Source organism: Pseudophryne corroboree, chromosome 9 (assembly GCF_028390025.1).
Source record: "Pseudophryne corroboree isolate aPseCor3 chromosome 9, aPseCor3.hap2, whole genome shotgun sequence".
Classification (NCBI taxonomy): domain Eukaryota; kingdom Metazoa; phylum Chordata; class Amphibia; order Anura; family Myobatrachidae; genus Pseudophryne; species Pseudophryne corroboree.
Genome location: NC_086452.1, coordinates 97,372,823 through 97,395,872, shown reverse-complemented (window position 1 = coordinate 97,395,872; position 23,050 = coordinate 97,372,823). Strand labels below are relative to the sequence as shown.

Here is a 23,050-nt window from a genome sequence, read left to right as displayed (position 1 = left end):
ACCTGGCTCTGTCTGTATAACGTGTTCTACCTGGCTCTGTCTGTATAACGTGTTCTACCTGGCTCGGTCTGTATAACGTGTTCTACCTGGCTCTGTCTGTATAACGTGTTCTACCTGGCTCTGTCTGTATAACGTGTTCTACCTACCGCAATATGTATAGCGTGCTCTACGTGATGCAGTGTGTATAACGTGTTCTACCTGGCACAATCTGTATAACGTGCTCTACCTGGCGCAGTGTGTATAACATGCTCTACCTGGCGCAGTGTGTATAACGTGCTCTACCTGGCGCAATGTGTATAACGTGCTCTACCTGGCGCAATGTGTATAACATGCTCTACCTGGCGCAATGTGTATAACGTGCTCTACCTGGCGCAACGTGCTCTACCTGGTGCAATGTGTATAACGTGCTCTACCTGGCGCAACGTGCTCTACCTAGTGCAATGTGTATAACGTGCTCTACCTGGTGCAATGTGTATAACGTGCTCTACCTGGTGCAATGTGTATAACGTGCTCTACCTGGTGCAATGTGTATAACGTGCTCTACCTGGTGCAATGTGTATAACGTGCTCTACCTGGTGCAATGTGTATAACGTGCTCTACCTGGTGCAATGTGTATAACGTGCTCTACCTGGTGCAATGTGTATAACGTGCTCTACCTGGTGCAATGTGTATAACGTGCTCTACCTGGTGCAACGTGCTCTACCTGGTGCAATGTGTGTAACGTGCTCTACCTGGTGCAATGTGTGTAACGTGCTCTACCTGGTGCAATGTGTGTAACGTGCTCTACCTGGTGCAATGTGTGTAACGTGCTCTACCTGGTGCAATGTGTGTAACGTGCTCTACCTGGTGCAATGTGTGTAACGTGCTCAACCTGGTGCAATGTGTGTAACGTGCTCTACCTGGTGCAATGTGTGTAACGTGCTCTACCTGGTGCAATGTGTGTAACGTGCTCTACCTGGTGCAATGTGTGTAACGTGCTCTACCTGGTGCAATGTGTGTAACGTGCTCTACCTGGTGCAATGTGTGTAACGTGCTCTACCTGGTGCAATGTGTGTAACGTGCTCTACCTGGTGCAATGTGTGTAACGTGCTCTACCTGGTGCAATGTGTATAGGGTGTTCTAACTGGCGCAATCTGTATAACGTCCTCTACCTGGTGCAATGTGTATATAACGTGCTCTACCTGTGTGGTGTAATGTGAATTGGTACTGTTACGTGGCCATGCTCTTTCCCCATGAAGCCACACCCCTACATTTTTGGTGCGCGCCTTTGGCGCGCACTGTCCTTGGTTCACAGTATGGCAGGGGGAGCACCAATTTACTTTCTGCCAAAGGGCACTGAAATGTCTAGTTACTGCTCTGGTGCAGTGTCCTGTATGCTACACAGCCCAGCAGCGTTGTCACCCCCTCCTCCCCCTCGCAATACTTTTGTAGTGTCAAAATCAAGTCTGTTTTTATATTTGAATAATAAAATAAGAATTTACTTACCGATAATTCTATTTCTCGTAGTCCGTAGTGGATGCTGGGAACTCCGTAAGGACCATGGGGAATAGCGGCTCCGCAGGAGACTGGGCACAAAAGTAAAGCTTTAGGACTACCTGGTGTGCACTGGCTCCTCCCCCTATGACCCTCCTCCAAGCCTCAGTTAGGATACTGTGCCCGGACGAGCGTACACAATAAGGAAGGATTTTGAATCCCGGGTAAGACTCATACCAGCCACACCAATCACACCGTACAACTTGTGATCTGAACCCAGTTAACAGCATGATAACAGAGGAGCCTCTGGATAGATGGCTCACAACAATAACCCGATTTAGTTAACAATAACTATGTACAAGTATTGCAGACAATCCGCACTTGGGATGGGCGCCCAGCATCCACTACGGACTACGAGAAATAGAATTATCGGTAAGTAAATTCTTATTTTCTCTGACGTCCTAGTGGATGCTGGGAACTCCGTAAGGACCATGGGGATTATACCAAAGCTCCCAAACGGACGGGAGAGTGCGGATGACTCTGCAGCACCGAATGAGAGAACTCCAGGTCCTCCTCAGCCAGGGTATGAAATTTGTAGAATTTAGCAAACGTGTTTTCCCCTGACCAAGTAGCTGCTCGGCAAAGTTGTAAAGCCGAGACCCCTCGGGCAGCCGCCCAAGATGAGCCCACCTTCCTTGTGGAATGGGCTCTTACAGATTTAGGCTGTGGCAGGCCTGCCACAGAATGTGCAAGCTGAATTGTATTACAAATCCAACGAGCAATAGTCTGCTTAGAAGCAGGAGCACCCAGCTTGTTGGGTGCATACAGGATAAACAGCGAGTCAGATTTTCTGACTCCAGCCGTCCTGGAAACATATATTTTCAAGGCCCTGACTACGTCCAACAACTTGGGAGTCCTCCAAGTCACTAGTAGCCGCAGGTACCACAATAGGTTGGTTCAGATGAAACACTGAAACCACCTTAGGGAGAAAATGAGGACGAGTCCTCAATTCCGCCCTGTCTGAATGGAAGATCAGATAAGGGCTTTTACAGGATAAAGCCCGCCAATTCTGCCGAGGCCAGGGCCAACAACATGACCACTTTCCATGCGAGATATTTTAACTCCACAGATTCAAGTGGTTCAAACCAATGTGACTTTAGGAACCCCAAAACTACATTGAGATCCCAAGGTGCCACTGGAGGCACAAAAGGAGGCTGTATATGCAGTACCCCTTTTACAAACGTCTGAACTTCAGGAACTGAAGCTAGTTCTTTCTGGAAGAAAATTGACAGGGCCGAAATTTGAACCTTAATGGACCCCAATTTTAGGCCCATAGACACTCCTGTTTACAGGAAATGCAGGAATCGACCTAGTTGAAATTCCTCCATCGGGGTCTTACTGGCCTCGCACCACGCAACATATTTTCGCCAAATGCGGTGATAATGCTTTGCGGTTACATCCTTCCTGGCTTGATCAGGGTAGGGATGACTTCATCCGGAATGCCTTTTTCCTTCAGGATCCGGCGTTCAACCGCCCTGCCGTCAAACGCAGCCGCGGTAAGTCTTGGAATAGACCGGGTCCTTGCTGGAGCAGGTCCCTTCTTAGAGGTAGAGGCCACGGGTCCTCCGTGAGCATCTCTTGAAGTTCCGGGTACCAAGTCCTTCTTGGCCAATCCGGAGCCACGAGTATAGTTCTTACTCCCCTCCGTCTTATAATTCTCAGTACTTTTGGTATGAGAGGAAGGGGAGGGAACACATACACTGACTGGTACACCCACGGTGTTACCAGAGCGTCCACAGCTATTGCCTGAGGGTCCCTTGACCTGGCGCAATACCTGTCCAATTTTTTGTTTAGGCGGGACGCCATCATGTCCACCTTTGGTTTTTCCCAACGGTTTACAATCATGTGGAAGACTTCTGGGTGAAGTCCCCACTCTCCCGGGTGGAGGTCGTGCCTGCTGAGGAAGTCTGCTTCCCAGTTGTCCACTCCCGGAATGAACACTGCTGACAATGCTATCACATGATTTTCCGCCCAGCGAAAAATCCTTGCAGCTTCTGCCATTGCCCTCCTGCTTCTTGTGCCGCCCTGTCTGTTTACGTGGGCGACTGCCGTGATGTTGTCCGACTGGATCAGCACCGGCTGACCTTGAAGCAGAGGTCTTGCTTGGCTTAGGGCATTGTAAATGGCCCTTAGCTCCAAAATATTTATGTGAAGTGATGTCTCCAGGCTTGACCACAAGTCCTGGAAATTTCTTCCCTGTGTGACTGCTCCCCAGCCTCTCAGGCTGGCATCCGTGGTCACCAGGACCCAGTCCTGAATGCCGAATCTGCGGCCCTCTAGAAGATGAGCACTCTGCAACCACCACAGGAGAGACACCCTTGTCTTTGGTGACAGGGTTATCCGCTGATGCATCTGAAGATGCGATCCGGACCATTTGTCCAGCAGGTCCCACTGGAAAGTTCTTGCGTGGAATCTGCCGAATGGAATTGCTTCGTAGGAAGCCACCATTTTTCCCAGGACCCTTGTGCACTGATGCACTGACACTTGGCCTGGTTTTAGGAGGTTTCTGACTAGTTCGGATAACTCCCTGGCTTTCTCCTCCGGGAGAAACACCTTTTTCTGGACTGTGTCCAGGATCATCCCTAGGAATAGAAGACGTGTCGTCGGGATCAGCTGCGATTTTGGAATATTGAGAATCCAACCGTGCTGCCGCAACACTACTTGAGATAGTGCTACCCCGACTACCAACTGTTCCCTGGATCTTGCCCTTATCAGGAGATCGTCCAAGTAAGGGATAACTAAAACTCCCTTCCTTCGAAGGAGTATCATCATTTCGGCCATTACTTTGGTAAAGACCCGGGGTGCCGTGGACAAACCAAACGGCAGCGTCTGAAACTGATAGTGACAGTTCTGTACCACAAACCTGAGGTACCCTTGGTGAGAAGGGTAAATTGGGACATGGAGATAAGCATCCTTGATGTCCAGAGACACCATATAATCCCCTTCTTCCAGGTTCGCAATCACCGCTCTGAGTGACTCCATCTTGAATTTGAACCTTTGTATGTAAGTGTTCAAGGATTTCAGATTTAAAATAAGTCTCACCGAGCCGTCCGGCTTCGGTACCACAAACAGCGTGGAATAATACCCCTTTCCCTGTTGTAGGAGGGGTACCTTGATTATCACCTGCTGGGAATACAGCTTGTGAATGGCTTCTGCTGCAGCCTTTTTCCTCTCCCTCTGCCACGGGGCAGAAATGAGGAGTCTTTTGCCCGCTTGCCCTTATGGGACCTAAAGGACTGCGCCTGATAATACGGCGTCTTCTTATGTTGAGAGGCTACCTGGGGTAAAAATGTGGATTTCCCAGCCGTTGCAGTGGCCACCAGGTCTGTTAGACCTACCCCAAATAACTCCTCCCTTTTATAAGGCGATACTTCCATATGCCTTTTGGAATCAGCATCACCTGACCACTGTCTTGTCCATAACCCTCTTCTGGCAGAAATGGACAGCGCGCTAACTCTTGATGCCAGTCGGCAAATATCCCTCTGTGCATCACGCATATATAGAAATGCATCCTTCAAATGCTCTATAGTCAGTAATATACTGTCCCTATCTAGGGTATCAATATTTTCAGTCAGGGAATCCGACCACGCCAGGCCCGCACTGCACATCCAGGCTGAGGCGATTGCTGGTCGCAGTATAACACCCGTGTGAGTGTATATACATTTTAGGATATTCTCCAGCTTTCTATCGGCAGGTTCCTTTAGGGCGGCCGTATCAGGAGAGGGTAGTGCTACCTGTTTAGACAAGCGTGTGAGCGCTTTATCCACCCTAGGGGGTGTTTCCCAACGTGCCCTATCCTCTGGTGGGAAAGGGTACGATGCCAATAACCTTTTAGGAATTACCAGTTTTTTTATCGGGGAAACCCACGCCTCATCACACACTTCATTTAATTCCTCGGATATAGGAAAAACTACAGGCAGTTTTTTCTCACCAAACATAATACCCTTTTTAGTGGTACTGGTATTATCAGAAATATGTAAAACATTTTCCATAGCCTCAATCATGTAACGTGTGGCCCTACTGGAAGTCACATTCGTCTCTTAATCGTCGACACTGGAGTCAGTATCCGTGTCGGCGTCTGTATCTGCCATCTGAGGTGACGGGCGTTTTAGAGCCCCTGATGGCTTTTGAGACACCTGGACAGGCACAGGCTGAGTAGCCGGCTGTCTCATGTCATCAATCTTTTGTAAAGAGCTGACACTGTCACGTAATTCCTTCCATAAGCTCAGCCACTCAGGTGTCGACTCCCTAGGGGGTGACATCTCCATTACAGGCAATTGCTCCGCCTCCACACCATTTTCCTCCTCATACATGTCGACACAATCGTACCGACACACAGCACACACACAGGGAATGCTCTGATAGAGGACAGGACCCCACTAGCCCTTTGGGGAGACAGAGGGAGAGTATGCCAGCACACACCAGAGCGCTATATATATATATATATATATATATATATATATATATATATACAGGGATAACCTTATAGAAGTGTTTTTCCCCTTATAGCTGCTGTTTTATTAATACTGCGCCTAATTAGTGCCCCCCTCTCTTTTTTAACCCCTTTCTGTAGTGTAGTAACTGCAGGGGAGAGCCAGGGAGCTTCCCTCCAACGGAGCTGTGAGAGAAAATGGCGCCAGTGTGCTGAGGAGATAGGCTCCGCCCCTTTTTCGCCCGCATTTTTATGGATTCTGGCAGGGGTTAAAATACATCCATATAGCCCTGGGGGTTATATGTGATGTATGTTTGCCAGCCAAGGTGTTTTTATTGCTGCTCAGGGCGCCCCCCCCCCAGCGCCCTGCACCCTCAGTGACTGCAGTGTGAGGTGTGTATGAGGAGCAATGGCGCACAGCTGCAGTGCTGTGCGCTACCTTGGTGAAGACTGATGTCTTCTGCCGCCGATTTTCCGGACCTCTACTTGCTTCTGGCTCTGTAAGGGGGCCGGCGGCGCGGCTCTGGGACCGGACTCCGAGGCTGGGCCTGTGTTCGGTCCCTCTGGAGCTAATGGTGTCCAGTAGCCAAGAAGCCCAAGCTGGCTGCAAGCAGGCAGGTTCGCTTCTTCTCCCCTTAGTCCCTCGATGCAGTGAGCCTGTTGCCAGCAGGTCTCACTGAAAATAAAAAACCTTTCACTAAGAAGCTCAGGAGAGCCCCTAGTGTGCACCCTTCTCGGCCAGGCACAAAAATCTAACTGAGGCTTGGAGGAGGGTCATAGGGGGAGGAGCCAGTGCACACCAGGTAGTCCTAAAGCTTTACTTTTGTGCCCAGTCTCCTGCGGAGCCGCTATTCCCCATGGTCCTTACGGAGTTCCCAGCATCCACTAGGACGTCAGAGAAATAAGATTAATATGAACCTTCATTCCGATGGGACCCAGAAAAGGACAGATAGGACCCCAATTTTTAAAAGTGAGGGGTCCGTGGGACCCACTTTTTTTGGTGCTCAGCGCGATCACTGATTAATGACAGGAGAAAAAACAATTTGTTCATTTTCAAATTGATATCCTGTACCATTTGTTCGTTTAGGACGTCAAATGCAAACATTATTGCTGTATAAACTATATAGATACTTTGAATCTGTGTGATAAATATATCAAGAGGAATATAAATAACCAGTTCCCGTGTAATGTGAGCTGTATTTTATCTACTGACAATATATAAGGGGCTGTGAGTCCTCAATGGGGAAAGGGACATCTCTTCTGGCGGAGAAGATAGTATGCTGCTGTACAAATCTTTTATGCTGTACCCTCTGAGCAATGTTTGTAAAGAGGAAGGGTCTTCTTTAAGACTTTTTGAGCAATAAACATCTTGCCTTCAAGACAAATGCCTTTCATTTTGTGACCAACAGGAGTGTGACACTCGCAGTCTCATTTTTCGCCTGTTCTTGGTAGAGCCCAGCATCTCCAAGCTACGCCTTCTGCAAGCTACTGTGCAGAACCCGGTCCAGGTCAGTGACCAGTGGGGGTCAACCGACACCAGTCAGGAGGTGCGTCAACAGCGTGTCGACACATACACAGCAGTTACAGGGCCGGTGGTAGGACCTGGTGGTGGCAACACACCGGCCCACTGTAGGTGGTCAGTAATAGGCAGTTACTGATGGTAAGAGGGAATACCCTATTGGCCCGGTACCGTAATCAATCTGTGATTGGCACGGGTAGTGAGAGCGCATCCGGTCAAGCTACCTAAAACCTAAGCCTTGTAAGGCACTTTGATATTATATACATTTCTTTTTTAAATAAATAAACTTCCTCGTGTTAAGTTTTAAAAAAATAGATATGTTAAAAATTGTACAAATGTCCAGTACCAGACAGTGAAATGACCCATATGCCAAAAGGTTATAATAATCCATCCCATACTTGACATCTTCTGAAAACTAATTTTCAAAGAGATTACAGTGGGGCAAAGACTATAGAGAGGGTGTGTCATGCTCGGCCCAAGGGACGTGACTTTCCAGTCATTAGGAGTATCCGTTTATCCTTTTACACAAAAGAGTCATTAGAAATTCAGTATTTGACACCACACAATGCATTCAGGGTTTTTTGGTGGCTGGCTCATCTATAACAGTTAGCCAGATATTAAGTGTTCTTCAGTTGCTGTCAGCGGAGTTGAGGCCTTCGGAAATGACCTTTTACATTAGATCAACTCCTGAAGCACTTGGGATATTTGGGTGACAGTGACCAGTAAAAAGTCGATAGGGTAATGTCAACAGTATAGAAATGTTATTAAAAGCATTTTTATCCTGTCTGCATTAGAACTGTAAACGTGATGGTAAAGCATCATGTTTACAGCTATACTGCAGATACTGTTAAAATGCTTGAAACAACATTACTACCTTGTCAGCATTCTTCCATCGACTTAACACTGTCAACTATTTAACTGTCCCCTTTTTCGAACTGTTAACACAAACATCTAACAACCTGCAAAGGGATTGTGGTTAGCAATTAGCTCCGTTTTTTTGCCTAGGTGAAAAAACTGTGCTTTTTTTGCTATTTTTAGGGCGAATGGAGATTCGCCCTATGCAATATTTTCGCCTAGGCGAAAAATGTGACGGGCGGAAAACACGTTGATCAGCGAATCCATTTGTTTTTCGTTGAAAAATGTGGGCCATTTTCGACGATTTTGAGGCATTTTTCGCCAATTCCTTTTCACTTAATAAAAGGCATTGGCGAAAATGCTTTCAAAACTGCTGAAAACGGCCCTAAATGAATACGAGTGGGGCCAATTCATTAGCTCTGAATTGTAATCGGAACTAATTGCATATGCCCCTAATTCTTTTAGCAGGTGCATGAGGCATTCTTACAACCACCTTAAAAAGCCCCAGAGTTTTCAGAAATTACTATTTGCTTGGTTTGTGGCCTCACCCAATCCAGCCATTAAAAACTGGACAGTGCACCTGATGCTGTTCACTTTCTCCAAGTAGCAGAATCAGCAGTCAAACCATCTTACAAAAAGCTCTGTGTTATGTCATTAACTAGTTTGGTGAATAATGTGGACTTAAAGGATTTCCTATTTTATTGCCTCCACCCTGAATATCATCAGTAACTGGTCACCCGTTTCATGACCCTTTCTAATGACTACATCCCGCTAGCTCACACATGCACTAGCAATTCTGCATAGACTACACTATCTTCACCCTGTCCTGGCACATAACCTGCCGCATTTAAACCATACCCTCCCTCCGGAGAAATTAAGCAGCGTGCCAGGGTACGGACACAAAGGACAAATTTTACTTTCATCAGGCAGTTTCAAGGATGATTAAGCCAGAAACAACTTTAAAAAGTGTCTGCCCTCATTCAGATCACTGCGCTGAAAAACTGTGTAAGCTCTTTCAAGGGAGCCACTTCTTTAGGTGGACAAATTTAGAAACGGGCATAAAAGACAAAAAGAAGAAGAAAAAAAAAAAACACAGCAGAGGACAGGAAACTCAATAGTCTGAGACGCATTGCTTTTCTGTATTTTTTTTTTCTTTATGTAATGCTGGGTACACACTGGCAGATATATTGGCCAATCAGTTGGTTGTCCAATATATCTTTTGCTGATCTGCAGGTGTGTACAAGCAATATGTCTGTGAAAGACATCTTTTACAGATATATTGCATCTGCTGTGCGACACAGCAGATGACCAATATATCTGCAGATATATTAGTGCATCTTTAGGTGGGTACACACTAACAGATATATCTGCAGAACAATTGATCTGCAGATATATCTATGGACGGATTGAGCAGTGTGTTCAGCATACACACTGCTCGATCCCTCGGGGACTGACGTCATGAACTGGGCGGGCGTGTACACACGCCCGCCCAGTTCACCTGTCAAATCACCGCCGGCCGCCGCAGCATGTGTACGGGCGGTCGGCCGACCGCCCCGTACACACACAGCGACGCGCCAATATATCGGTAGATATATTAGCAGTCGGCTGTGCTGCGCGGCCGACTCGATACGTCTGTGAACGACGGAGTTCACAGACGTATCGGCCGTACACACTGGCCGACGGTCCCGCGATATATCGGCCGTTCAGGAGAACGGGCGATATATCGACCAGTGTGTACGGGCCTTTTCAGTGTGTATGAACAATCTCCATCTGCATATAAAGCTGCAGATCGATTGAACAGCAGATATATCTTTAAGATATATTGGTGCATCTTTCTGTGTGTATGAACCACCATCTGCAGATATATCTGCAGATCGATTGAACAGCAGATATATCTGCCAGTGTGTACCCAGCTTAAGAAGCAGCACAAAAATCCAATGTTATCACCATAATGTAACAAAATGACAGAAGGCTGTCCGCTGCAGTTGGCCTTCTCACATTCATCGAATAATAGGGTGGTCTCACTTAAGACCGCCTCACTTCTATCGCAAGTGTCAGCATCTTTGCAGTGTTTCAGAGCAGAACCTCGCAACAAGGAATGCAGCTATTACCCAATAACTCGGACAGGCCAAGTAAAGGGACACCGTGACACTCCATAAGGAATGTATATCCATAACCAGCAGAAATTCTGTATCCCATGTGGGCAATAAAAAGATTACTGGGTAAGCATAGCTGTATTGTTAGAGAAGACAACAAGGGAACAAGGCAAACTAACACTCACCTGAGCTCCCACCAGCTGTAACAAGGCAGAGTTGACAGGCAGCAACTCAATGTCGGTGTTTATGGTGGTCTGGTCGAACGGGCAAGCCTTGCGGTGAAGCTTGTTCAGGCACATCTTGCAAACGGTGTGCCCACAGCCCAGGCTGATGGGCTTCCGGATGGTTTCGTCGAAGGTCTGCGTGCAAATGGGGCAGGACAAGAAGTCGGTCCATTGTGGAGCTTGTACAGGCATGTTGTCCCGCTTGAAAATAGGATCTTGCAAAGCAAAGGGTAGGGCGCTTAAGCACAGATTCCACTGGAATCAAAAAACCTTTCCAAAATAAAGTTTGTCTTTCTTATATATCTTCTGTAAATACAGACAGTCTGCACATAGTGGAAAATGCGACCTAAACAAAGAGGAGACATGAGAGAAAAAAAAGAAGTCAGTCACCAGTAATGGACAGCAGATATTAAATGTAGTTTATAAATATGCTTTTATGTTATATATACATATGGGATCATCATCAATTATGCTAGAAAACAATAATAAGAATTTACTTACCGATAATTCTATTTCTCGGAGTCCGTAGTGGATGCTGGGGTTCCTGAAAGGACCATGGGGAATAGCGGCTCCGCAGGAGACAGGGCACAAAAGTAAAGCTTTCCGATCAGGTGGTGTGCACTGGCTCCTCCCCCTATGACCCTCCTCCAAGCCAGTTAGGTACTGTGCCCGGACGAGCGTACACAATAAGGGAGGAATTTTGAATCCCGGGTAAGACTCATACCAGCCACACCAATCACACCGTACAACTTGTGATCTAAACCCAGTTAACAGTATGATAACAGCGGAGCCTCTGAAAAGATGGCTCACAACAATAATAACCCGATTTTTGTAACTATGTACAAGTATTGCAGATAATCCGCACTTGGGATGGGCGCCCAGCATCCACTACGGACTCCGAGAAATAGAATTATCGGTAAGTAAATTCTTATTTTCTCTATCGTCCTAGTGGATGCTGGGGTTCCTGAAAGGACCATGGGGATTATACCAAAGCTCCCAAACGGGCGGGAGAGTGCGGATGACTCTGCAGCACCGAATGAGAGAACTCCAGGTCCTACTCAGCCAGGGTATCAAATTTGTAGGATTTTACAAACGTGTTTGCCCCTGACTAAATAACCGCTCGGCAAAGTTGTAAAGCCGAGACCCCTCGGGTAGCCGCCCAAGATGAGCCCACCTTCCTTGTGGAATGGGCATTTACATATTTTGGCTGTGGCAGGCCTGCCACAGAATGTGCAAGCTGAATTGTATTACACATCCAACTAGCAATAGTCTGCTTAAAAGCAAGAGCACCCAGTTTGTTGGGTGCATACAGGATAACAGCAAGTCAGTTTTCCTGACTCCAGCCGTCCTGGAACCTATATTTTCAGGGCCCTGACAACATCTAGCAACTTGGAGTCCTCCAAGTCCCTAGTAGGTGCAAGGCACCACAATAAGCTGGTTCAGGTGAAACACTGACACCACCTTAGGGAGAGAACTGGGGACGAGTCCGCAGCTCTGCCCTGTCCGAATGGACAAACAAATATGGGCTTTTTTGAGAAAAAAACCACCAATTTGACACTCGCCTGGTCCAGGCCAGGGCCAAGAACATGGTCACTTTTCATGTGAGATGCTTCAAATCCACAGATTTGACTGGTTTTAAACCAATGTGATTTGAAGAATCCCAGAACTACGTTGAGATCCCACAGTGCCACTGGAGGCACAAAAGAGGGTTGTATATGCAATACTCCCTTGACAAAGTTCTGGACTTCAGGAACTGAAGCCAATTCTTTCTGGAAGAAAATTGACAGGGCCGAAATTTGAACCTTAATGGACCCCAATTTGAGGCCCATAGACACTCCTGTTTGCAGGAAATGCAGGAATCGACCGAGTTGAAATTTCTTTGTGGGGCCTTCCTGGCCTCACACCACGCAACATATTTTCGCCACATGTGGTGATAATGTTGTGCGGTCACCTCCTTTCTTGCTTTGACCAGGGTAGGAATGACCTCTTCCGGAATGCCTTTTTCCCTTAGGATCCGGCGTTCCACCGCCATGCCAACAAACGCAGCTGCGGTAAGTCTTGGAACAGACATGGTACTTGCTGAAGCAAGTCCCTTCTTAGCGGCAGAGGCCATAAGACCTCTGTAAACATCTCTTGAAGTTCCGGGTACCAAGTCCTTCTTGGCCAATCCGGAGCCATGAGTATAGTTCTTACTCCTCTACGTCTTATAATTCTCAGCACCTTAGGTATGAGAAGCAGAGGAGGGAACACATACACCGACTGGTACACCCACGGTGTTACCAGAACGTCCACAGCTATTGCCTGAGGGTCTCTTGACCTGGCGCAATACCTGTCCCGTTTTTTGTTCAGACGGGACGCCATCATGTCCACCTTTGGTATTTCCCAACGGTTTACAATCATGTGGAAAAAACTTCCCGATGAAGTTTCCACTCTCCCGGGTGGAGGTCGTGCCTGCTGAGGAAGTCTGCTTCCCAGTTTCCATTCCCGGGATGAAACACTGCTGACAGTGCTATCACATGATTTTCCGCCCAGCGAAAAGTCCTTGCAGTTTTTGCCATTGCCCTCCTGCTTCTTGTGTCGCCCTGTCTGTTTACGTGGGCGACTGCCGTGATGTTTTTCCCACTGGATCAATACCGGCTGACCTTGAAGCAGAGGTCTTGCTAAGCTTAGAGCATTATAAATTTACCCTTAGCTCCAGTATATTTATGTGGAGAAAAGTCTCCAGACTTGATCACACTCCCTGGAAATTTTTTCCTTGTGTGACTGCTCCCCAGCCTCTCGGGCTGGGCTCCGTGGTCACCAGCATCCAATCCTGAATGCCGAATCTGCGGCCCTCTAGAAGATGAGCACTCTATAACCACCACAGGAGAGACACCCTTGTCCTTGGATAATAAGAATTTACTTACCGATAATTCTATTTCTCGTAGTCCGTAGTGGATGCTGGGGACTCCGTCAGGACCATGGGGGATAGCGGGCTCCGCAGGAGACAGGGCACATCTAAAAAGCTTTTTAGGTCACATGGTGTGTACTGGCTCCTCCCCCTATGACCCTCCTCCAAGCCTCAGTTAGGTACTGTGCCCGGACGAGCGTACACAATAAGGAAGGATCTTGAATCCCGGGTAAGACTCATACCAGCCACACCAATCACACCGTACAACTTGTGATCTGAACCCAGTTAACAGTATGATAACAAAACGAAGTAGCCTCTGAAAAAATGGCTCACAACAATAGTAATAACCCGATTTTTGTAACAATAACTATGTACAAGCATTGCAGACAATCCGCACTTGGGATGGGCGCCCAGCATCCACTACGGACTACGAGAAATAGAATTATCGGTAAGTAAATTCTTATTTTCTCTAACGTCCTAGTGGATGCTGGGGACTCCGTCAGGACCATGGGGATTATACCAAAGCTCCCAAACGGGCGGGAGAGTGCGGATGACTCTGCAGCACCGAATGAGAGAACTCCAGGTCCTCTTTAGCCAGAGTATCAAATTTGTAAAATTTTACAAACGTGTTCTCCCCTGACCACGTAGCTGCTCGGCAAAGTTATAATGCCGAGACTCCTCGGGCAGCCGCCCAGGATGAGGCCACCTTCCTTGTGGAATGGGCATCTACATATTTCGGCTGTGGCAGGCCTGCCACAGAATGTGCAAGCTGAATTGTACTACAAATCTAGCGTGCAATAGACTGCTTAGAAGCAGGAGCACCCAGCTTGTTGGGTGCATACAATATAAACAGCAAGTCAGACTTTCTGACTCCAGCCGTCCTAACTATATATATATATATATATATATATATATATATATATATATATATATATATATATATATATATATATATATATATTATATTTTTAGGGCCCTGACAACGTCTAGTAACTTGGAGTCCTCCAAGTCCCCAGTAGCCGCAGGCACCACAATAGGTTGTTTCAGGTGACAACGCTGACACCCCTTTAGGAAGAAACTGGAGACGAGTCCCAGTTCTGCCCTGTTCAAATGGAAAATTCTAATATGGGCTTTTGTAAAACAAAACCGCCCATTCTTTTTGACAATCGCCTGGCCGAGGCCAGGACTAACAACATGGTCACTTTCCATGTGAGATATTGGTCAACAGCATGGTCACTTTCCATGTGAGATATTTCAAATCCACAGATTTGAGCGGTTCAAACCAATATGATTTTAAGGAATCCCAACACTATGTTGAGATCTCACGGTGCCCCTAGAGGCACAAAAGAACTGTATATGGAATACACCCTTTACAATCTGGACTTCAGGAACTGAAGTCAATTCTTTCTGGAAGAAAATCTACAGGGCCGAAATTTAAATCTTAATGAACCCCAATTTGAGACTCAAAACACTCCTGTTTTCAGGAAGTGCAGAATCGACCTAGTTGAATTTCCTTCGTGGAGCCTTCCTGGCCTTACCCACGCAACATATTTTCACCACATGTGGTGATGACGTTGTGCGGTCACCTCCTTCCTGGCTTTGACCAAGGTAGGTATGACCTCTTATGGAATGCCTTTTTCCCTTCAGAATCCGGTATTCAACCGCCATGCCGTCAAACGCAGCCGCGGTAATTCTTGGAAAAGACATGGTACTTGCTGAAGCAAGTCCCTTCTTAGCTCCCCAGGCCCTTAGTCCTCTTAATATATCATTATATCGCCAATTTATGCCCCCCTTCTCTTTTAACCCTGTTTCTGTAGTGCAGTGCAGGGGAGAGTGGGAGCCTTCCTCACCAGCGGAGCTGATCAGGAAAATGGCGCTGAGTGCTGAGGAGAATAAGCTCCGCCCCCTTTTCGGCGGGCTTTTCCTCCCGGTTTTTTAATAACTGGCCTGGGTTAAAATACATACATATAGCCTTAATGGCTATATGTGATGTATTTATTTGCCAAATAGGTATTTATATTGCTGCCCAGGGCGCCCCCAGCAGCGCCCTGCACCCTCCGTGACCGTGTCAGTGAGCCGTGTGACAACAATGGCGCACAGCTGCAGTGCTGTGCGCTACCTCTCTGAAGACTGTGAAGTCTTCTGCCGCCTGTTTCCGGACCTCCGTTCCGCCGTCTTTCTTCAGCGTCTGTAAGGGGGATCGGCGGCGCGGCTCCGGGACGAACCCCAGGCTGACCTGTGTTCCGACTCCCTCTGGAGCTCAGTGTCCAGTAGCCTAAGACTTCAATCCTCCTGCACGCAGGTGAGTTGCCAGTCTCTCCCCTAAGTCCCTCGTTGCAGTGATCCTGTCGCCAGCAGGAATCACTGATTAGAAACCTAAAAAAAAAAAAAATTAACTAAATAGCTCCTTAAGAGAGCCATCCAGTTTGCACCCTTCTCGGACGGGCACAAAAACCTAACTGAGGCTTGGAGGAGGGTCATAGGGGGAGGAGCCAGTACACACCATGTGACCTAAAAAGCTTTTTAGATGTGCCCTGTCTCCTGCGGAGCCCGCTATCCCCCATGGTCCTGACGGAGTCCCCAGCATCCACTAGGACGTTAGAGAAATAGGGTTATCCGCTGATGCATCTGAAGATGCGATCCGGACCATTTGTCCAGCAGATCCCACTGAAAAGTTCTTGCGTGAAAACTGCCGAATGGAATTGCTTCGTAGGAAGCCACCATTTTCTACCAGGACCCTTGTGCAATGATGCACTGTTTTTAGGAGGTTCCTGACTAGCTCGGATAACTCCCTGGCTTTCTCTTTCGGGAGAAACACCTTTTTCTGGACTGTGTCCAGAATCATCCCTAGGCACAGCAGACGTGTCGTCGGGATCAGCTGCGATTTTGGAATATTTAGAATCCACCCGTGCTGTTGTAGCAGTATCCGAGATAGTGCTACTCCTACCTCCAACTGTTCCCTGGACTATGCCCTTATCAGGAGATCGTCCAAGTAAGGGATAATTAAGACGCCTTTTCTTCGAAGAAGAATCATCATTTCGGCCATTACCTTAGTAAAGACCCGGGGTGCCGTGGACAATCCAAACGGCAGCGTCTGAAACTGATAGTGACAGTTCTGCACCACGAACCTGAGGTACCCTTAGTGAGAAGGGCAAATTTGGGACATAGAGGTAAGCATCCCTGATGTCCCGGGACACTATATAGTCCCCTTCTTCCTGTTCGTTATCACTGCTCTGAGTGACTCCATCTTGATTTGAACCTTTGTAAGTGTTCAAAAATTTTTTTTTTTTTTAGATTTAGAATAAGTCTCACCTAGCCTTCTGGCTTCAGTACCACAATATAGTGTGGAATAATACCCCTTTTCTTGTAGTAGGAGGGGTAATTTAATTATCACCTGCTGGGAATATAGCTTGTGAATTTTTTCCCATACTGCCTCCTTGTCGGAGGGAGACCTTGGTAAAGCAGACTTCAGGAGCCTGCGAAGGGGAAACGTCTCGACATTCCAATCTGTACCCCTGGGATACTACTTGTAGGATCCAGGGGTCCTGTACGGTCTCAGCGCCATGCTGAGAACTTGTCAGAAGCGGTGGAACGCTTCTGTTCCTGGGAATGGGCTGCCTGCTGCAGTCTTCTTCCCTTTCCTCTATCCCTGGGCAGATATGATCTTATAGGGACGAAAGGACTGAGGCTGAAAAGACGGTGTCTTTTTCTGCAGAGATGTGACTTAGGGTAAAAACGGTGGATTTTCCAGCAGTTGCCGTGGCCACCAGGTCCGATGGACCGACCCCAAATAACTCCTCTTCCTTTATACGGCAATACACCTTTGTGCCGTTTGGAATCTGCATCACCTGACCCCTGTCGTGTCCATAACATCTTCTGGCAGTTATGGACATCGCATTTACTCTTGATGCCAGAGTGCAAATATCCCTCTGTGCATCTCGCATATATAGAAATGCATCCTTTAAATGCTCTATAGTCAATAAAATACTGTCCCTGTCAAGGGTATCAATATTTTTAGTCAGGGAATCCGACCAAGCCACCCCAGCTCTGCACATCCAGGCTGAGGCGATCGCTGGTCGCAGTATAACACCAGTATGTGTGTATATACTTTTTATGATATTTTCCAGCCTCCTGTCAGCTGGTCCTTGAGGACGGCCCTATCTATAGACGGTACCGCCACTTGTTTTGATAAGCGTGAGCGCCTTATCCACCCTAAGGGGTGTTTCCCAACGCGCCCTAACTTCTGGCGGGAAAGGGTATACCGCCCATAATTTTCTATCGGGGGGAACCCACGCATCATCACACACTTTATTTAATTTATCTGATTCAGGAAAAACTATGGTAGTTTTTTCACATCCCACATAATACCCTCTTTTGTGGTACTTGTAGTATCAGAAATATGTAACATCTCCTTCATTGCCTTTAACGTGTGGCCCTAATAAGGAATACGTTTGTTTATTCACCGTCGACACTGGATTCAGTGTCCCTGTCTGTGTCTGTGTCGACCGACTAAAGTAAACGGGCGTTTTAAAACCCCTGACGGTGTTTTTGAGACGTCTGGACCGGTACTAATTGTTTGTCGGCCGTCTCATGTCGTCAACCGACCTTGCAGCGTGTTGACATTATCACGTAATTCCCTAAATAAGCCATCCATTCCGGTGTCGACTCCCTAGAGAGTGACATCACCATTACAGGCAATTGCTCCGCCTCCTCACCAACATCGTCCTCCTACATGTCGACACACTGTACCGACACACAGCACACACACAGGGAATGCTCTGATAGAGGACAGGACCCACTAGCCCTTTGGAGAGACAGAGGGAGAGTTTGCCAGCACACACCAAAAACGCTATAATTATATAGGGACAACCTTATATAAGTGTTTTCCCTTATAGCATCTTTTTTATATATTTCTAACGCCAAATTAGTGCCCCCCCTCTCTGTTTTAACCCTGTTTCTGTAGTGCAGTGCAGGGGAGAGCCTGGGAGCCTTCCCTCCAGCCTTTCTGTGAGGGAAAATGGCGCGGTGTGCTGAGGAGATAGGCCCCGCCCCTTTTTCGGCGGCCTCGTCTCCCGCTCTTAACGGATTCTGGCAGGGGTTAAATATCTCCATATAGCCTCCGGAGGCTATATGTGAGGTATTTTTAGCCAAAAATAAGAATTTACTTACCGATAATTCTATTTCTCGGAGTCCGTAGTGGATGCTGGGGTTCCTGAAAGGACCATGGGGGGAATAGCGGCTCCGCAGGAGACAGGGCACAAAAAAGTAAAGCTTTTACCAGATCAGGTGGTGTGCACTGGCTCCTCCCCCTATGACCCTCCCCCAGACTCCAGTTAGGTACTGTGCCCGGACGAGCGTACACAATAAGGGAGGCAATTTGAATCCCGGGTAAGACTCATACCAGCCACACCAATCACACCGTACAACTTGTGATCTAAACCCAGTTAACAGTATGATAACAGAAAGAGCCTCTTAAAGATGGCTCCTTAACAATATAACCCGAATTTGTTAACAATAACTATGTACAGTATTGCAGATAATCCGCACTTGGGATGGGCGCCCAGCATCCACTACGGACTCCGAGAAATAGAATTATCGGTAAGTAAATTCTTATTTTCTCTATCGTCCTAAGTGGATGCTGGGGTTCCTGAAAGGACCATGGGGATTATACCAAAGCTCCCAAACGGGCGGGAGAGTGCGGATGACTCTGCAGCACCGAATGAGAGAATTCCAAGTCCTCTTTTGCCAGGGTATCAAATTTGTAGAATTTTACAAACGTGTTTTCCCCCGACCACGTAGCTGCTCGGCAGAATTGTAATGCCGAGACCCCTCGGGCAGCCGCCCAAGATGAGCCCACCTTCCTTGTGGAATGGGCCTTAACAGATTTAGGCTGTGGCAGGCCTGCCACAGAATGAGCAAGTTGAATTGTGTTACAAATCCAACGAGCAATCGTCTGCTTAGAAGCAGGGGCACCCAACTTGTTGTGTGCATATAGTATCAACAGCGAGTCAGATTTTCTGACTTCAGCCGTCCTTGAAATGTATATTTTTAAGGCTCTGACAACGTCCAACAACTTGGAGTCCTCCAAGTCGCCAGTGGCCGCAGGCACCACAATAGGTTGGTTCAGGTGAAACGCTGATACCACCTTAGGGAGAAAATGCGGACGAGTCCTCAGTTCTGCCCTATCCGAATGGAAGATTAGATAAGGGCTTTTATAAGATAAAGCCGCCAATTCAGATACTTTCCTGGCGGAAGCCAGGGCCAGTAACATAGTCACTTTCCATGTGAGATATTTAAAATCCACCTTTTTCAATGGTTCAAACCAATGGGATTTGAGGAAATCTAAAACTACATTTAGATCCCACGGTGCCACCGGAGGCACCACAGGAGGCTGTATATGCAGTACTCCTTTAACAAAAGTCTGTACCTCAGGAACTGAGGCCAATTCTTTTTGGAAGAATATTGACAGGGCCGAAATTTGAACCTTAATAGATCTCAATTTGAGACCCATAGACAATCCTGATTGTAGGAAATGTAGGAAACGACCCAGTTGAAATTCCTCCGTCGGAACACTCCGATCCTCGCACCACGCGACATATTTTCGCCAAATGCGGTGATAATGTTTCGCGGTGACTTCCTTCCTTGCCTTAATCAAGGTAGGAATGACTTCTTCTGGAATGCCTTTCCCTTTTAGGATCTGGCGTTCAACCGCCATGCCGTCAAACGCAGCCGCGGTAAGTCTTGAAAGAGACAGGGACCCTGTTGTAGCAGGTCCCTTCTCAGAAGTAGAGGGCACGGGTCGTCCGTGACCAACTCTTGAAGTTCCGGGTACCAAGTCCTTCTTGGCCAATCCGGAGCCACTAGTATTGTTCTTACTCCTCTTCACCGTATAATCTTCAATACCTTTGGTATGAGAGGCAGAGGAGGAAACACATATACTGATTTGTACACCCAAGGTGTTACCAGTGCGTCCACAGCTATTGCCTGTGGATCTCTTGACCTGGCGCAATACTTGTCCAGTTTCTTGTTGAGGCGAGACGCCATCATGTCTACCATTGGTCTTTCCCAACAGTTTATTAGCATGTGGAAGACTTCTGGATGAAGACCCCCCTCTCCCGGGTGAATATCGTGTCTGCTGAGGAAGTCTGCTTCCCAGTTTCCACGCCCGGGAAGAACACTGCTGACAGTGCTATTACGTGATTCTCCGCCCAGCGAAGAATCTTGGCAGCTTCTGCCATTGCACTCCTGCTTCTTGTGCCGCCCTGTCTGTTTACATGGGCGACCGCCGTGATGTTGTCCGACTGAATCAACACCGGTTTTCCTTGCAGGAGTGGTTCCGCCTGGCTTAGAGCATTTTAGATTGCTCTTAGTACCAGAATGTTTATGTGAAGAGACTTTTCCAGGTTCGTCCATACCCCCTGGAAGTTTCTTCCTTGTGTGACTGCTCCCCAACCTCTCAGGCTGGCGTCCGTGGTCACCAGGATCAAATCCTGTATGCCGAATCTGCGGCCCTCCAATAGATGAGCCTTTTGCAACCACCACAGAAGATATACCCTTGTCCTTGGCGACAGGGTTATTCGCAGGTGCATCTGAGGATGCGACCCTGACCATTTGTCCAACAGATCCCTTTGGAAAATTGTTGCATGGAATCTGCCGAATGGAATTGCTTCGTAAAAAGCCACCATTTTTCCCAGGACTCTTGTGCATTGATGTACAGACACCTTTCCTGGTTTTAGGAGGTTCCTGACAGGTCGGATAACTCCTTGGCTTTTTTCTCGGGAAGAAAAACCTTTTTCTGAACCGTGTCCAGAATCATCCCTAGGAACAGCAGACGTATCGTCGGAAAACAGCTGCGATTCTTGGAATATTTAGAATCCAGTCGTGCCGTCGAAGAACTACTTTAGATAGTGCTCTTCCGACCTCCAACTGTTCTCTGGAACTTGCCCTTTTTAGGTCGTGCAAGTAAGGGATAATTTAGATGCCTTTTTTCTTTGAAGAAACATCTTTTCGGCCATTACCTTGGTAAAAAGGCCCGGGGTGCCGTGGATAATTCAAACGGCATCGTCTGAAACTGATATTGACAGTTCTGTACCACGAACCAGAGGTACCCTTGATGAGAAGGACAAAATTTGGACATGGAGGTAATCCTTGATGTCCAGGGACACCATATAGTCCCCTTTTTTCCGGTTCGCTATCACTGCTCTGAGTGACTTTATCTCGATTTGAACCTTTTATGTAAGTGTTCAAAACATATTAGATTTAGACTATGTGTCACCAAGCCGTCTGGCTTCAGTACCACAATATAGTGTGGAAAAATAATACCCTTTTCCTTGTCGTAGGAGGGGTACTTTGATTATCACCTGCTGGATATACAGCTTGTGAATTGTTTCCAATGCTGCCTCCCTGTCGGAGGGAGCCGTTGGTAAAGCAGACTTCAGGAACCTGCGAGGAGAAGATGTCTCGACTCTCCAATCTTTACCCCTGGGATAATACTCGTACGATCTAGGGGTCAACTTGCGAGTGATCCCACTGCGCCCTGAGACTCTTGAGACTACCCCCCCACCTTGAGTCCGCTTGCACGGCCCCAGCGTCATGCTGAGGACTTGGCAGACGCGGTGGAGGGCTTCTTTTCCTGGGAAAGGGCTGCCTGCTGCAGTCTACTTCCCTTACCTCTATGTCTGGGCAGATATGACTGGCCTTTTGCCTGCATGCCCTCATGGGAAAGGAAAGATTGAGGCTGAAAAGACGGTGTCTTTTTTAGCTGAGATGTAACTTGGGGTAAAAAAGGTTGGATTTCCCAGCTGTTGCTGTGGTCCCCAGGTCCGATGGACCGACCCCCAAATAACTCCTTCCCTTTATACAGCAATACTTCCATCTGCCGTATGGGATCTGTATCACCTGACCACTGTCGTGTCCCTGACATCTTCTGGGAGATATGGACAACGCACTTATCTTGATGCCAGAGAGCAAATATCCCTCTGTGCATCTCACATACATATATATAGAATGCATCCTATTAAATGCTCTACATGAATAAAATATTTTCAGTCAGGGAAACCGACCAAGCCAACCCAGCACTGCATCTCCAGGCTGATGGCGATCGCTGGTCGCAGTATAACCACCGTATGTGTGTATATACTTTTTAGGATATTTTTCCAGCTTCCTATCAGCTGGCTCCTTGAGGGCGGCCGTATCTGGAGACGGTAACGCCACTTGATAAGCGTGTGAGCGCCTTATCACCCTAAGGGGTGTTTCCCAATGTACCCTAATTTCTGGCGGGAAAGGGTATAACGCCAATATTTGCTATCGGGGTAACCCTACGCATCATCACACACTTCATTTTATTTTATCTGATTCAGGAAAAACTACAGGTAGTTTTTTCACTCCCACATAATACCCTTTCTTGTGGTACTTGTAGTATCAGAAACACGTAACACCTCCTTCATTGCCCTTAACGTGTGGCCCTAATGAGAAATACGTTTGTTTATTCACCGTCGACAC

The 23,050-nt window shown here is 47.4% G+C and overlaps 1 protein-coding gene across 5 annotated transcripts in view; it reads right to left on the bottom strand.

Annotated features, from left to right (window-relative positions):
- The window catches only part of RC3H1 (ring finger and CCCH-type domains 1), a 265,587-nt gene that overhangs the window by 108,228 nt on the left and 134,309 nt on the right, over positions 1-23,050 (bottom strand). For all 5 annotated transcript variants that reach the window (XM_063939680.1, XM_063939682.1, XM_063939684.1 and 2 more), the window contains exon 2: positions 10,621-11,005. In XM_063939680.1, coding sequence (XP_063795750.1) covers positions 10,621-10,851 — 231 coding nt within the window. In that variant the 5' untranslated portion in view covers positions 10,852-11,005. The remainder of the gene's footprint in view (positions 1-10,620; positions 11,006-23,050) is intronic.